The 18218-nt window shown below is 31.4% G+C and overlaps 1 protein-coding gene across 2 annotated transcripts; it reads left to right on the top strand.

Annotated features, from left to right (window-relative positions):
• The first annotated feature begins 338 nt into the window (after window positions 1-338).
• Window positions 339-17914, top strand: LOC127706393 (uncharacterized GMC-type oxidoreductase Mb1310-like). Of its 2 annotated transcripts, none has more exons than XM_052210972.1 (11): window positions 339-656; window positions 3678-3889; window positions 5309-5498; window positions 6711-6839; window positions 10693-10814; window positions 12130-12297; window positions 13483-13633; window positions 14008-14156; window positions 15559-15733; window positions 16278-16503; window positions 17088-17914. In XM_052210972.1, exons 1-11 carry the CDS (start codon window positions 515-517, stop codon window positions 17239-17241), a joined length of 1818 nt encoding a protein of 605 aa, XP_052066932.1. In that variant the 5' UTR covers window positions 339-514; the 3' UTR covers window positions 17242-17914. The 2 variants fall into 2 exon arrangements, with proteins under 2 accessions (XP_052066932.1, XP_052066933.1); XM_052210973.1 differs by having other exon boundaries at window positions 5305-5498.
• The last annotated feature ends 304 nt before the right edge of the window (window positions 17915-18218 follow it).

Genomic DNA, 18218 nt, shown 5'->3' with positions numbered 1-18218 from the left:
GATTGGTTATTCTGAAGATTAAAATATTTCAAAAATGAAATTTGAAATGTGATATTTTAACTATACATTTGAGGTTCATAACTATATACAGATGTAAATTATATGCACGCCAATATTAGAAAACTGCGTTACGAAGATCAATATATAAATAAAATGTTACGAAATTTAACTTTTCTAAATGGTATACAAGTCATTAATAAAAGTGGTATAGTTTTAATTTTCTTAATGACATAACCATCAGTAAAATCCTTAACATTTACATGGATATGTCATCATTAAAACAAACTTTAAACCTTTCAACCGCAAATAAATGACTTGGTTTAAACAAAAATGTGAAACATCAAATGCGTTAGATCTCTTAAACTCTATGCATCAGATCCCTTCAAATTTAAAGAAGATATAGATATAGTGTATGTTCGTTTTGTGGCTAACAAAAGATGTAAGGAAATTACGTTTAAAATCTTGTACATATTGTAGGTATTTACGTATTCAGCCATTGCCTGTTTAATATACAATGTTTTTCGCAGAAGTGATAGTCCGTAACTCGGCGATTGCAGCTCTTGTTTACTTTCTTTCAATGGTTCTTCCTGAACGGAAAGTAGACACACCAGGAATTTATGAGAAACACGTCAATGAAATGTATGATTATATTGTTGGTAAGTGTTTAACTCAGTTATTTTCCCTCATGATAAGAATTATAAATAAGATAAATCCAATCGGTAATCCCCGGGTTAATTCGTTACTCTCGTGGCGGAACGGCATCGGCCGAGTTTTAGAAGAGTGAAAATAATTCATGTTTGCGTTCATAACAAAGGTACACGTTACTATTACACTGTGAAATTACTTTTATTCGTGGGTATCAAATTTGGAGATTTGAGTAGAAGTTACATGTGCGGGGTTCTTAAATTCGTAGATTTTAGTTTTCTGAAGAAGAAATAGATAGAAAACTTCAGAAAGGAAATACGTGAAATTTATCATATGTTGTTTTATAATGATGTGTGACATTGCAAAATAAGGTGTTCATTTTCACTTACTAGTTCGTCTTTCATTACAAACAACATTCATAATATTTTTAATAAAATAATTCGAAAATAAGCTGATTTATCTATGCTAACAAATTGTCTCGATTGAAGGAAAATGCAAAGTAAACATTTTAGTTGTTCAAACTTCCATATTTTATTTATATCATACTAAAACGTACAATACGTCAAAAGGAAACAATCAACAAAGCATGAACTTGATAGAATGAATCAACAATAATTGTTGGATCGTATTCTAAACAAGACGCCATCTTATAAACCAACGAGATGATCTCCGTAGAATGCCAAAAGTATATGACCCGATGTAAACATTAATAAAAACACGAATAAACAGGCAAGCACGTTCAAACGTATGATAACGACTTTTCTATGTTTGTTTAATCTCTTGTCACAGATTAAACAAAAAAAATGTTGTTTTTTTTTCTGTATTTGATTGGCTTTTTTTCTTGGTCGAATCAGTCAACGAAATGGATCGTTCGATGGTTCACTTGTTTCACGAATGACATTATTTTCTTTTTTTCAGCTAAACGTAATTAGAACATGCGCACACGATCTCTAGCTATAGTTTATATAGTTCAGGAATAGAATGTATTTCATCCACTAAAGATAAATTATCACACCAAACTAAACTATATTTATAGACTTTGCAAAAAGTCAGTAAAAATAATAGGTACTTCCAAATTCTGCTAATTTGCATTAGAGTAAATGGGCGAGCAAAAATATGACCGTATTTTGGAGAAGTAGGTTGTTGTCCCCTATCGGTAGGTTAAAAAAAACAGAATAAAATATTTGAAAAAAAAAATATTTCAAACAAGATATTATAACAAATTGCATCCTATCTCTTGTACGTGTGATATATTTAAATATGATGCATTTCTGTTAAGGTTTGTCTGGTGTTAGAAATTACCTTGTTGACAAAATGTTTAACATAGACACATTGTTGTAATAAAATTTAACAATTGAATACACATATCTTTAGAAGACAAGGATATATTGACAACAATTTGTCAAATATTGGCTGTTTTAAATGACAGCAACACAAAAGTATACATTATATTATTATATTACGCTGTTCCGACTTATAGAGATATAATCAAACATATATTCACTATAAATAAAAATACGCAAAAAATAGAGGTGTACTGTTCAGTAGATCTGCATGTCGATTGAAAGGGCCAGAGTAATAAACTATTGGTCATAACATATGATTTAATAATTGTCATTTTACAATAACCTTTTTCTTACTGCACCCCCCCCCCCCCCCCCCCCCCCTTTTCCTTCCGAAGCACGAGCACGGCGGGATTATGATTATAATATCCCGCAGTCAGCCCGTCTGTCCGTCTGTTCTTTTGTCCTGTTATTTATGATGTCCATTATAGTTTTCAAGACATTCCTCATTTCCTCATATATTCTTGTCAGGCATGGGCGAATTACATTGCAATGTAATGCATTATATTACAATTTCTTTGACAAAACCATGCATTAAATTACAATTACAATTACATTCATTTATCAAAGTAATGCATTACATTACAATTACTTTTGCAAAGTAATGCATTGAATTACACATTACATTTGTAAATTTTATTATTAAGTGAATAGAAAAATCAAACATTTTGAAAAACAACACGAAGTCACAAAAGATTCTAGCATATGCAGTAATTGTTCCATGCATTGAATTTAAGTATACATGTCAACAGACTATTTAATTCGGCTATTACATTTTTAATTATTTAAACTTAATGTTGACTTTACTTTTATAAATATATCTATTTTTTTTAATTGCAATAAAAATATTTAATTACTGAGAATTTTTTTCCTAATTATGTAATAAACATAGAGCTTAATTAATGAACAATTGTGCAAATAATGAAAATATTGATTGTAAAACAAACTTATTAGTGTTTTATAACAAACTTCAATAATCTTTTATTTAATCAACACAAGGTATTCTTTGATCTTATGACAACAATATAGTAATGCTTTTCAAATATCAATCTTTTTATGCAGGAAAATGTATGAAATAAAATGAAATAAAAAATATATTCAAATAGTTAATATGTTCTTAGTTAATCAAGCAATCTTAAATTCTGCTTTAGTTAAATCTCCAACAATATTTTAAAGATGTAGTATGTGAAAAAAGTAATGCCATGTAATGCATGAAATTACACAACTTTTTGCTAAAGTAATGCATTATATTACAATTACATGTAATGCAAAAATTGCTGCATTACTCATTACATGCAATTACTTGGAAAAATGTCATGCATTACCATGCATTACAATTACAAATTTGCATTATCCCATGCCTGTCCTGATTCTAGTAGATTATAACACTAACGTGTGATGCTGGCCTTTGTCCAAATGCAAAAGCAATAATATGAAAATTAATGTTATACTTCAAAAAAATGTAAAATGCTGTTTCAATGATTGATTGTACTCTTTAAGTGACATTTGTTTTTAGTTGATTTTTAGGCATTTAAGCGAAACCTATTTTTCTTTGTTAACTTTTTAAAGCTTGGGATTTCCGAAAGGGACTTTCCTTTTTTTTGCAATTGACTTTAGCTCATTCGAAAACTTAGATATACATACGTAATAAGTAATTACATATATAATATTTTTGATTATATTCTATAGTAGGAGCTGGTTCGGCTGGTAGTGTTGTTGCCACTCGATTATCGGAGGATTGTGAAACTTCCGTTCTTTTGTTAGAAGCTGGGAAATCGGATTTGGAACCTAACGACGTCACTCAGATACCATTTTTGTGGTTTTCCCTTATAGGTTCTGAGAAAGATTGGGGATATCGTTCAGTACCACAAAAATATTCCCATTTTGCTTACAAAAATGAGGTAAAATAAGTTTTCGATATGAATACGTTTCACATTTTTTAACATTAAGTTGTAAATATGGACTGGTCAGCGTTTTTAAAGTTTATCAACATTTTGCCACGAACTATATCAAATATAAAAAAATAACATTGTACTCGGGTTAAACGGTAGGAATAGTAAATCGAAACTAGTTAATGATAAAAAAAAAGTTAATCGAACATATTTCACAGTACAAAAGACCAATTAAAACCATTAATGGCAAGTCCTTTAAGTCCAGCAAATGGGATTGAAGGAAAAGTCGTAAACATGTGCTTGCTTCGCTTTGTAAATAATATTTCCATTAAAAACGTAAAAACGACAGTTTAGTCATTTCCAGCAAATTGTATCCAATTAATTCACCTATGTATGTTCAACTTATCAATGCCACAATCCGGTCCTCTTTCCTTCTATTCTGACATCACATAAAGTGACTTGGTATATATGTTTTTATTGTAATTGACAACACGACGGATGTAAATAGTGAAATACATGTGTTTACCCGCGGTTTTCGATATGGTTTGTGCTACCCAAGCTTTATGTTAATTTGCAGTATTTTATCAACTGTTGTTATGTTTTGACATTTGTTGTCTGTCTTTTTTTAAAGATAGTGACTGTCATCTTTCTATCTTTTCCTTTTAGAATTACTATATATAAGATAACGACCTGTTAAAACAGTACCCGTATTTTCACTGATCTACGATATATTACTTTCCACTTTTATTTGTGTTTTTGTTTTTATTTCGTTTGATATTGCTCGGGTTTTTCCCCCCTTTTTTTTTGTTTTGTTTTACATCTCCTTTCGTTTGATATTGTACACGGGCCAATCCGTTTCTCTGAAAGGAAATTGAATTCCCGCTTCATTTTTGATTCATTTCCTATTAAATAGATTGAAATTAACTGTTAATTAATTGTATTCATATAAGATATGCCGACATATATGAATAGACGAGTGTATGACACGCAAAATAGAGTAAAAACCACGAATGGGACATTTCAACTCATAAGTCGAAAATAAACTGACAATGCCTTGGCAAAAAATCATAAACAGACCAAAAAACAGTACACAACACATGACATAGAAAACTTAAACCTAAGCAATAGGAACTCACCAAAAAACACGGGGGGAAATTTTAGGTGCTCCGGAAAGGTAATCATATCCTCCTCTACATGTGGCAACCATCTTGTTGCTCATAAAAGTACAAACCCTATGATAACTCTTATTCGGTAGGTCACATTCAAGGAAAAGAGGATGGGGTTGTGGTTATGTGGATTAGAACATATCTATCGTCGTCTGTGAAACAGATATTCCATAACAATCAACGGTCACCTAATCGTTATTATTATGCATATATATAAGAATACTAAATGTTTGCACATCCGTATTATTTTCTATTGAGATAGAGAAGTTACATAGCACAAGGCAAAGTGCTTGGAGGATCATCGTCAATAAATTCAATAAACATACTAAGGGGCAGTCGTAGCAATTATGATCAATGGAAACAAGAAGGAGCAGTTGGATGGGGATATGATGATGTGCTGCCCTACTTCAGAAAGCTTGAAAATGCTACAGAGACATCGTACAAAGACTCAAGTAAGTAATACCTGTCAAATAATATTATAATATTATATTTAGCGAACCCCAGAACATACTCAAAACCACATAAAAGAAGGCACATAACCAATCGAAAAACCTTACAAAAACACATATGCTCTAACTTGTTTTATGCATGAAAGAACAATGCGCACAAAGAACTTAATCGGACTAATTGGTTTTTTTTTATAAATAACTCAAGTTAGATGTGCTATTTCAATGTTGTCTGTATTAACGTTAAGGATACAATAAGTCATATAAGTTGTCATGCTGTCAACAAAATAATTACAAGTGGTTTTGTAAGATTTTAAGAATTTCGGTCGATTGTACTTAGAAAAGGCAGTATAGTTCGCATGCCACAACACTTTTCCAAAAAATATTTTATTATAGACTTTATTTGTATTAATAACACTACTCATTTAAATATTTTCGATCGTTCGTCATTCGAAACCAACTCAACAAGATATGCCAAAACTATACAATGTTTTCTATCGAAAAATATAATTTATGATACGGTTTTCGCGTTAAGCGTTAAGTTCTATGTCTATATTTTTTTTTAATTTTGCCGTTAAAACGTTTTTGAAATATGTGTTTAGCAATGCACCTCAACTTTGTAATAGTTTTGACCTTTCATCTGTTTTAATTGGCGTGTAACCGTTTGTAGACGAATGACGGGTATAACATACTCAACTGTGAGCCAGGTAACTTGATAGGTTTTTACAACCACTGGGACGAATTTAATTCATCTTCTACAGGTTCTTTTTGTCTGACATGACCAGCCATCGGAAATGAAATATAATTGATGTGGTCGTTTGTTTTGGGTAATCAAATGTTCATAGAGAGTAAAAATCATTGACACACGAAGGTTGATCAACCGAAAGCATAAAGGCCTAAGCCTAATTGGGCACAACCTTTTTGAACTCGGATTCAGTCTTTTTCAAATTCTGAATAGTTTCTTACTGGTTTGAGTAAATCTCTAAATTTCCCACATACAATGCAGCTATCTGATATCTTTATTCAAAGATATATATTTCATTGCGGCAAACATTTTGGCAAAAGGAATCTTAATATCCAATCTTTGTTGAAACACACTGATTGCATGGTTTTATCTGTCGGAACATATTCAAAAGTCGTGCATATTAGGATTGTTGTATAATACATTGCTGTAAATTGAGTGTCAATCATAAATACGCAAGTTCAAACGTGTTATAGCTTTACGAGGACTTGATGGACCTATAGTTATAAAAGAGAAAACTGGGAGTGTATTACAGTCATTTCATCATACAGCGGCAATGGAAATTGGTTTTTCTACAGTAGATTGTAATAGCGATAATCCGATAGGTAGGTTATCATTTAGTATTAAGGGCGATCACATGAAAAATAAAAAGCAACAAGTTACCTTTATTCAAATATGAAAAATGGTGTATCAACATGCAGAGTTTTAAGAAACTAGTGTTTATATATGTACATTTGGAACTTATACAGTTATATAGTTGTATGTCCTTTTTTCATATTAGCTATGTTGTTGTTCCTGCAGAAAAAGCTTCAAACAATGTTGATTTTGTCTGCAAATCATTATATTACGGTGTGTGATTTATAAAAAAAGAACTGAATTAACATTCGGGTATTCCCACATATATAATCATTAATTTCGACGAGCCCTTCAACACATCAGAAGATCTACCTTCATTGTACTGCATACTTAAACTTCACAAAACTCCGTTAAACAACGGTACACTGCCGGCTCAACTTCATGTTCTACCAAGATTTAGGATAACCAGCATTTTAAAACAGTGGCAGGGGAATAACAAATTGAAATAATTTTCCCTCTCATTACACCATCATACCATATGAAAAATTGAAAACCCGTCTACAAAAATAATTCACGGTGCTTCTCAAAATAATTGGAACAATACGCAAAACATTTATTGTTTTAGGATACAACTCGGCATATTTGTGTTCGAATTTCAATTGATATTTTATAGTGTGTCTTTCAATGTTGTGATGTTACACTATTGTTTCAGTAAGGGTGAAGGTTTGATACCATTAAAACGTTTAAACCCGCTGCAATTGTTTGCACCTGTCCTAAGTCAGGAATCTGATGTTCAGTAGTTGTCGGTTGTTGATGTGGTTCATAAGTGTTTCTCGTTTCTCGTTTTTTATATAGATTATACCGTTGGTTCTCCCGTTTGAATGGTTTCACACTAGTAATTTTTGGGGCCCTTTATAGCTTGCTGTTCGGTGTTAGCCAAGGCTCCGTGTTGAAGACCGTACTTTGACCTTTAATGGTTTACTTTTATAAATTTTGACTTGGATAGAGAGTTGACTCATTGGCACTCATACCACATCTTCTTATATCTATATACCAAATTGTCCTGCGTAAGGAGTATACATTTGCCAACTCATACGATACTCAAGAGCTTGGAGCTGCTACTCTTACTTTGAAAAACGGCATCGGTATCTGAGCAAACCAGGCAGGACCCGGGGTATTGTCAATGAAAGTGTAGTCTTTTTTTTTCTCATACAGGAAGGTATCAAGATCAATAATTAAATACAAAGTACCAAGATCAATTATTAAATATTTAGTAACTTCATAAATAATACAGGATGATCTAGAGTTATAGATTTCTAGTTGCCGACGTAGTGTTTCATTTAATGTACATTGCAGATTTGGCCGTGTCTCGGTATTTGTTCATTCGGCATTCGGTTTTTGGTTTGTGTCATTCCTGATAGGAATGGGTCTACAGGTGCAAGTCAGACGCAAGCAATTTATTTTTTGTTTTATGTTTTACATTATATTTAGCCTGGTATTTATACTTTACTCAATTTGTACTTTATCGGGAAAGTGTGTATTCGTCATTAAGTTTAAACAGCTACATTTGTTGTTTCCGTCTTAATTAGATAGGTTTGTTTGGATTTTTATATATCAGTTGTGTTGTATGTTTGTTTACACAAATTTGGCTGCTGGGTCCCAATTTTGTCATGTTTACCAGGGTTAACTCACCATTTCTTCGAAAAATGTCTGAAGCAAGTTTAGAAGATGCCAGTTATTTTCCAGTGTTTTCACAGGTTGATATAGTCGAATGTTTGCTTATGTCAGGTGTTATGGTTTTCCCCATTTAGATGTTACCTTGGAGTTCAGTAATTTTATTAATACATTTTTTACGACGAAAATGTTGCTAAGTAACTCAATAATCCAAAATGGTTGTATTGGAACAGTGGCAACCATCAGAGGCCACCATTGGTTGAAAGAGTTGCAAGGCAAGGGTGGCCGTAGCTATATTTGCTCATCTTTTGTGATTCTTTTTTTTTTGCAATGCTCCTGCCAACTTTTTTATTCCAACGTTATTGATGAGTTTTATGTAGAAGTAACTCGCGTCTGGTGTAACACATTGTAAACCTAGTACCTTTGATGAGTTTTTACTTACGCTGGATCGATGCTACTGCTGAATGACGTAGCATCCCTGAGAGTATCATCGGCTTAAAAGTCGGCACTTTGCATGTTGGTATGCAATATCATTAATATGGTGATTTATTTTATACATTTAATGTGACTTTATAAGATTTTGAAACACTCGATTTTGGTTGTTATTATTCATTTTTTACGATGGATTGGTGCTTACATTATAAGAGCTCCAAACATAGCTAAAAGTCTATGTAGGCTACTAATATTCAAAACAAAATGCCCAAAAACAATCTAATTCAAACTAAAATATATCTAGTGTTCAGTTTACACTTTGCAAATTTTATAAGGAAACAGCAAATAACTGATGTTCAAAGCATGAAATTTGAAAAACAAATTCAGAAAAAAAATTCAAGTAAAACATTTAAACTGAGATATTAGCATGAACTCAAAAAGAAGCTAGACTGGAGGCCTCCACAAGTTTGTCGTCTCCTGCTATACATGCATTACCCGCCATGCGCACTCTATTCAGTTGAGCGAGTTTCGAGTTCTCATTTTGGTATCTATGTTTTATCTGTGGAAAAAAAAATGATATAATTGAAGCAGGAAAAAATAAAAATGTTTATGCATTTATATTGTTTGTAAAATAAACCATAACAGGTGACCAAAATCCAGTTTATTATTAACTTGATTAAAGGCAATTTTGTTGGGTATAAATAAAGGCAACAGTAGTATACCGCTGTTCAAACATAATTCGATTAAGCAAAAACAAATCCGGGTAACAAACTAAAACCGAGGAAAACACATCAACTGTAAGAGGAAAACAACGGAACAACAGAACCAACACTAAACTACAACAAAAACAATCGCTAACATACATAGAAACGGACACTAGATAACAACTGCCATATTCCTAACTTTGTACAGGACATTTTAAGAAAAAAAAATGGTGGATTGAACCTGGTTTTATGGCTAGCCAAACCTCCCGCTTATATGGCAATGTTAAAAATACCGATAAAATGACAACACTACGTGACATGAATACAGTACAAACTACGTGCAGATAACTGCTTATACCATCTGGCTTGATAGTAAATCAAATATAATTAGACGTTCAAAAGATCTGTGCAACGAAAAGTGAGGGAAAAAATGATTATTTGAATAGTTAAACTTTAGTGTATGATCAAATGAGCAATTTTCTTGAAGTTCTTTACTTGATCAGAATGTACGTATAATCAGTGCAATATGTTAAAGATAAATTTAATCAGAAGTGCATTCAGTTACGAGAAAGATTACGCATTTCAATGTTTTCTGTAGCGACTGGTATCAAATTAAAGTGACATAAATGAAGACAATTGCGGACATTTGTTATGCTAAAATACCAGCAATTTTGACTTTTTATTTAATATCTGACCTGTATATCTGACAAACACACAAAAAACACATAAGTAATGACTTTTTGCAAAGAGTGGATGATCTACGAGATATATATATCATATCCTAAATAGAAGTGTTGTTTGGTTTCTGGCTTTTCAACTTTTCCTATATGTTTGTGTATATCGTCTTTTACTCATTATTATGTTTTATTTATCAAGAAGTAGTTACATATTTACAATAGCAAATCACATTTTTCTTTTGTTTACTTTTAAAACTGTCTATTCCGGATACAAAAGGAAATCATAATCTGTTCTTTATATATAAATATACAAATGCACAATCCTTTCAAGAAATGTTCAATTGAATATTACAAGATCATCAATGATATAGTGTGTTTTACATCAAATAATTCAGGTTTCTGCAAAAGTCAGACAAATATAAAAGACGGTAAACGTTGCAGTACATCAACCTGTTACCTTCGGCCAGTATTACAAAGATTCAACTTACAAGTCAGTTTGCGGTCTCATGTCACTAAGGTAGATATGTTTTATTATGTTTCATTTTAAAAACTTTAATGACCATGTAAAATTCCAAATTGCCAAATGTTATTAAATAGAAATTTAGAGGTGGGGAGTTATAAAGTAGCAACAAAAGCAATGAAAAGAATATAGGCGTATCACCATTTGCAATTTTTATTTTCTAGTTAGGGTATGGCATAAACAGGTGTACAGGACTGTAATGAGGATAGAATTTTAATCGGTTTGCTTTGTTGACGACTATTTTTTTTTCTCCATATCCATTCGTGCATATAGTTTCCTAGATGATGTTGATGATTGATGGCTGCTTAACGTTCAGCGGGAGAAAATATACATATTCAAGACGAAAACATAATAATGATGTATTAATATTAGCTAAGACCAACACGCTGAGCAGGATTTTAACGTGCTAGATCACAAGGTTACAGTCCACAGAAAGACATCATCATACCCGAAACCAGCGGGGGTTCGAACCTTCAACCTCCAGCACATGAAGCGAACACGCAACCTCGAAACCTCCGAGGCAGCTTAATGTACTGCAGTAGTACAATTTGTTGTATACTAGATGTATCTCTAGTAACTTTTTCATTTGAAAGTGTAGGCTTAAAAAGGCAAGAACTGTTGCATCAAAACATCCTATCATTTCAGCGCTATTCCTAATGCATGTTTTAAACGTTTTTTAACGAAAAAGCATAACCCAATTATTCATACTTATACATTGTAATTTGACTTTGTATAATACCCTTATTACTTTTATAAGTAATACAAAAGTAAGGATATGTGGCATTATTGCAAATGAGACAACTATCAACTAAAATGTAAATGAAGTGAATGTATAAACTTAAATTTGAAAAATAGAACAAATGTTAAAATAAAATGTACCTACTAACAGTAGACAGCTTTCTCACAAACAAAAAAACCCATAGCTGTACAATATAAGGGCATACATCACAATTATGGGGACTTTTTATACAGCATCCACACAGCACGAGCAACAAACCCTCTTATCAACTTAAAAATAATGTGTTGTAATTGCCAACGGGACAACTATATTGAATAAAATGGATCTGCTTGTTGGACAAAATGTGTATGCTCACTTGATATGCATAGTACAAGTAACTGTACGTGGTCAAAACAGGTGATTAACTGACTGAAGGTTTTAACATCCATGAAACGTAAGGATGTACGTGTACATTCAAATCAATGCTCTTATTAGCAATAAATGTTCAAATGTAATTTCGAAACCCATCGTGTAACTTTCCTGATTATCAATAAATGCTTGATTCTGTATATATCTATAATCTATAATATGCAGGTGTTGATAAGGAATAACAAAGCTGTTGGTGTTGAATTTGTAAAAGATGGCAAGAAAAGACTTGTATTTGCAAAACATGAAGTTATTCTTTCAGCTGGAGTCATTGGATCTGCTCAGATTCTAATGCTCTCGGGAGTCGGACCTCGCAGACATCTTCAACAAATGAAGGTAACATAATTAATTATTTTCATGTTCCGTATCAGGTATACACAATGACATATCAATATTACCATTTTGCAAGTTTTATAAACAAGTCGATTTTTTATAATGATTTTGCAATTTTCCAAGCTTGGTAGTTTTTGTGGCTTGAAATTTTTTAGCTGAAAACGATAAACTAAAGTGAATATCTGCTTCTTTATATAACATGTACAAGAGAACTAACTGCATCTATAGAAGAAAAGAAAACTGAATATTTTTTTTCCACATTCACAAGTTCACTCCAAATTAAATTGGATTTAAACAAGTCTTCATTGAGGTAACCGAATGAACTACTTAGGTCGATACCACTGCTGGTGGACTGTTAGTCCCCGAGTTTATCACAAGCCCAGTAGCCGGTACTTTTAATTAGTAGTGGCATGAAAATCTGTATTTTTTGTTATTAAAATTTGCTGTTACAAAATGTTAGATATTATTTTAAATCAAGGAATATATTTTCCTCATACAAAGCTTTTTTTAAAACTTTTTTGGATTATAACTCTTCATCTCTTTACTAAGCTTTAAATTTTCAAATATTTTAGCCTCGACCATCACTGAAGAGACATTTATTGTCAAAATGCGCATCTGATGCAGACAAAAATGGTACCGTTAATGTTGTTATTACCTAGGTTCAGATAAAATTTCACTGTCTAAATGTGTTTTGATTATTTGTTTCGTCTGCGTGCTGTAACATTGACGCATTATATACACCTTTATTTCTTTTTAGCTGATTTGTTTAGATTTTTATGACAAAAGTTTACGCAAAACACGTTTAATGATATTCACTGTTCCGAAATTCTAAAAATGGCCAACAGTGTTTGAGCAATATGAGTCCCGTTTTTATTCAAACAAAAAGTGAAAAGAAATAAAATGTTCTAAAAGTTCGAACTAATCATGAAAAAGGTTGATCGAAAAAGTGCTAAAAAGTACTAATCATACATATATTGACAATAGTATAAATCGATAAAAAATGCAATCAATGTTACAAACAAAACTGATGGAATTAACTTCAAAAAGGAGAAAATAGCAAGCGTCGATATGGGAGTGTCTCCTGCTTTAAATGATGATATGCATTACTACAAGCAAAGAATATGTCAATAACTGAAGTGTGTTGTCTTGCTCAGAATATATCTTACATGTCTATACCATCTTTTATAGATACCATTAACAGTTGATCTACCTGTTGGACAGAATTTGTATGATCACTTAAACTTCATTGTTCAATATAATATTACTGCACCATTAAATATAAACAATAAAAAAGCGGCTGAACCAGATAGAATTTTGGACTATATTGTCAACAGAGAAGGCAAGTAGTGCAAGTAAACATTCAATAAATCATTTCATAATTACGTTTGGTCAAATTGGTTAGATGCCACCTTAAATGTGCTGTACGGTTAGTTTAATATATCACGTCATGCAATTTCTTTTTATTCCAAGTATACGTAAAAGTAAATGAACAGTTAGACAATACACAAGACGATATTTGGAATGCTTATTTTGTTTACATAAGACTTATCGACGGTGCTCAATGCACACAAATTTTACTAAACATGATAAACGATGTATATCATTGAATCCGCAACATTGTTTATCACATGACCGCGCATAGCATAAACAAAGGACAAATCTTAGAAATCAGCAACTTTAAACTTGTTGATATTATTCAATTTGTATTTGCAGGAATTTATTCCAAAAACGGAGCTGAAGGATCAATTCTACAAAATGTCAACCCGCTAGATACAAGAGGTCCACAAATTGAACTTCAGTTGTCTAACGTTGCTTATGAAGAAGGTTTCGTTTTAGACCCAAACCTTGCATTTAAAAATGAGGTATACAATTTTAATTTCAATTTCAATTTAATGTCTTAATAAATACTGTCTTTTTAGGCATTATCTGTGTACACATATACTACGTTTTTCACCCTCTTGTATCAATTCCGAGGAAAAAATAATAACTTAAAGGAGTTGCCATGGGAGTGTTGCCATGGCGTGTTCAGTTGTTCTTCGACTTAATAATTTTGGTGTATCCTCCGTATCTATTGCACCTTGTTTATGAACACTTATCTTAAGTCTGTTAATAGGGATTTCAGTTGCTTGTAACTGTAATAAATGTATGGAAGTTAATAGTTAGAAACAGAATCATTTTGTTAACTGTAAAGTTATACAAATCATGTGGTTCCATAATATATAAAAATCACATCTGGAGCGTATAGGGAAACGAACTAGCATTATTAATTATAAAACAATCCTTCATTTTAGGAATATCTGCCTCTTCTATTATTAAGTGTATATGCTAAATGATAGATCGGTCTTTGTTATCAATGATTATTTCTTAACGATTTACATGTGTATTTCAATCAGGACATGTTTATAACTATGTTGATGTAATCTGAAAGAGAAAACAATGCAAATAACATATACGATATATTTACAGAAAATTAACAATGCTGCTATGAAAATAGTATACCTATTTCAAAATGATGATAAAATAAGGTATTCAAGGGATTCATTGCATTTTTGAGAATGATGTAATGAACTAAATGACTTTGTAGATTATTAAAATCATAATTAATTTATTCAAGCATATTTCAAGAGTTGTCTCATTGGCATTCATATCACATCTTCTTTTTTATATTCATTGCTAACTAAATATCATTTTAAGTCTTTATAACCCATAGGGTAATTGGTATTGTTTTGATCACATTAGGGGTGTCTCAAAAAGGTTGAATAGCAAAAATACCAGCATTTCCTTATGTAGAAAATGGCGGTTTAAACCTAGATTTATGACTAGCTAAACCTCTCTCTTGTATGACAGTCGCATGAAATTCCATTTACTTTACAACAATGTGTGAGCAAAACAAACAGACATAATAGGTATAAAATTACAAATACTGGGGTACAGCAGTCAACATTAGGTTATAATCTTAATCACTAAAAAAAACCACATAACTATGTCATCAAAGAAAAACAAAATGGGATGTAGACACTCTAAAGACACAAGCAACATAGCTTTGTAATGCATATACGACAAATGTATACTACAATACATTTGTTATTGGTGATTGGATCGATTTGTTTGAATTTGATTTTTCTTAACATCATTGCATCAAACATATTTTATTGAGTTTAGAAAGATTTTGGATAGGTACATCTAATTACCAATAACACATATACATAAGGTATCTTTTTAAACAAATGCTGTATATTTTGATACCTAAATTATATATTGCAGATTGTAAAAGAACATTTAAAACGTGTTGATCAAAACAGTTTTGTAGTAGTTATGTTCTTATTACAACCAAGAAGTAAAGGTTATTTGAGGCTATCAAGCAAATCACCGTTCACATATCCTGTAATAAATCCACGATATCTTTCTCACCCAGAGGATATTGAAGACTTTGTTAAAGGTACAATTAACGATATAAAACTAATGATTGATTGTTGTGTTGGTTTTCTTGTATTAATTGTTTTACACTAGTCTTTTGGGGGCCCTTCATAGCTTGTTGTTCGGTGTGTGCCAAATTCCGTGTTGAAGGCCGTACTTTGACCTATAATTGATTTCTTTTTACACATTGTGACTTGGAGTTGTCTCATTGGCACTCATACCTAATCTTCTTATTTCTATTGGGTCCAAGTAATTTCTATTTTCTTTTCGAAACCCACTTAACATTTTATATTTTACATGTACATGTATATTTATGAAATATCTACTAATAATATTATATAAATAAATCAGAGACATTATCTTTGTAATAAATATAAAGTTCTATCAATCTGTTCAGAAGGTAAAGAGATACATAATTAGATTTAGTTTTATTTTGAATTTAACACATTTTAAATTATTAGTCGTAAGACAGAAATATTGGGTATCCGATCTGTCTTTTTTCCCCTAGAAACTGAAACTGATATATCATAATTATTTGATTTAAAATTTTGTGAATATAATTTCAGGCATTCGATTGATGCGTTCGTTAGAACAAACTGAAGCATGGAAATCTATCGGTGCCACTTTGGTTAGACAAGATGTACCTGGACATTGTAGTGAAGAAATCTATGATTCTGATAATTACTGGAGATGTATTGGACGACATTTCCTAAGAAGTGCATATCACTTTATTGGCACATGTAGGATGGGATCAGTTGATGACCCGTCGGTTGTAGTAGATTCAAGATTAAGGTATGAAGATAATATATGAGGGATTTAATTTCACAAAAAAAATGTTTGATCTCAAAGATTGTTACGACTGTCTTTTTAATATTGCTGTTCATAACATTTTGGTATTTTAAAAACAAAACTTCAAACACTACACGAAAATTGTCTCATTTTATGATATTGTCATATACATAGATAAATGTCATATAGAAAGATGTTTAGGTTTGTATCCTATCTTTCTGCTTAACGCATTTGTTCATATGAAATTGTATTAAAAAAAATGACGTGAAATCTTACGTTAATATGACAATATAATAAAACATAATAACACAAACAACATTATAACTACTATTTATGTTCCTTAATGTTCAGATTAAATCATTCTATTTATAAAGGTTTGGAGATTTCACTATTTTAAGAATTGCAAGAGGATAACAATAGTTCATATACTACCTTCTTCTTCAAATTCTTCGTGTTTTAAGAATTTAAATATACAAATATCATTAAAATAAAGCATACGATGTATACAATATTCGTATAACTCATTGCTTTCGTTATGTTGTCAATCCATTCATATGTTTACAATTTATCATACTCTTGCTTTATAGGGTTATTGGTATTGATAAACTAAGAGTGGTCGATGCATCCGTTATGAGATATATTCCTTCGGGTCATACAAACGCACCAGCCATGATGATTGGAGAGAAAGCTGCAGACATGATCAAACGTGATAAACTCTTAGATATACATCTAAACCTGTGATGACTCAATGAACCATTTCATCGATTGTTTCCTGGAAGTCGGTTGCTGACTTGATAAAAAGATGCTTTAATAAAAAAAGAATTAAGGATATAGTTAGCTGAAATTAAATAAAAATCTAGAATTTAAAATTGATACTATATTTAGAAGAGCATTACTTAAGGAACAAAATAAGCTAAAAATATTGATAGGTTATGGAATTCCTTTTTGTGATATTTGATGTTTTAAAATGGCGGAAAAAGGCTGACTCGAACTTTTACCTTATATTCAGCATTTACATATTGGGTCTCAAATTGTAAGAAAAAAAAACTCTATAATCTGCTTAAATTTTTGTTATGACCTTTTTATGACATATTGAAGACTTCTATTAAAAGAAAAGTGGGTGATATGAGGCAAAATATTTTACTCTGTATCGTAGGAAAAAATATGTGAAGGTGATTCTAGGCTTACAATAAACTTATAAAATTGTATAACTTCTCTTGATAGCGGACTGAAATCTTCACTTTTTTATCACATGTATAGATGTTCATGTAAAGAATATTTGTATTGTTGTCGGGTTTTTTTACTTTATCATTTTGAAAAAGAGGGAATCATCAACATATTTTTTCAATAGCAGTTTTGATGTTTCTCAGAAAAACGTTAGAAAATATTGCATAAATAAAGTGTTTTTTTCTTTTTTTTTCTTTTTTTTCAGTTTTTGCTTTTGGTATTAGATACGTTATACTTTATTCTTTATTCAGTCTCCGTTCAAAGCTTTTTGGGAATTGTGCTTGTAAGATCACAGTGTCTGCATCACACAGTTGTCAAGTCGCTTCCAGTACATCCATTATATTCTGGCCAGATATAGTGCTGACGCTGATTCAGAATTGGAGCAGAATACTCAAATAAAGTTATAATTAACTAAAGCTTGCCTATGAACCCCTACACACATGTTGCTATCTCCCTATTTAAAGACATCATCACAATATAAAAATAAGAAG

Source organism: Mytilus californianus, unplaced genomic scaffold (genome assembly GCF_021869535.1).
Source record: "Mytilus californianus isolate M0D057914Y unplaced genomic scaffold, xbMytCali1.0.p SCAF_6, whole genome shotgun sequence".
NCBI classification, from domain to species: Eukaryota; Metazoa; Mollusca; class Bivalvia; order Mytilida; family Mytilidae; genus Mytilus; species Mytilus californianus.
The sequence above is the reverse complement of the archived record's forward strand: the minus strand, read 5'-3'. Positions and strand labels throughout refer to the sequence as shown.

Excerpts from the sequence above, each read along its gene's own strand:
- LOC127706393 (XM_052210972.1), top strand. The coding sequence starts at position 515 with ATGTTTTTCGCAGAAGTGATAGTCCGTAACTCGGCGATTGCAGCTCTT. Across the intron at positions 5,499-6,710 it reads GACATCGTACAAAGACTCAA|CTTTACGAGGACTTGATGGA; the intron begins GTAAGTAATACC and ends AACGTGTTATAG. Across the intron at positions 10,815-12,129 it reads TGCGGTCTCATGTCACTAAG|GTGTTGATAAGGAATAACAA; the intron begins GTAGATATGTTT and ends TATAATATGCAG.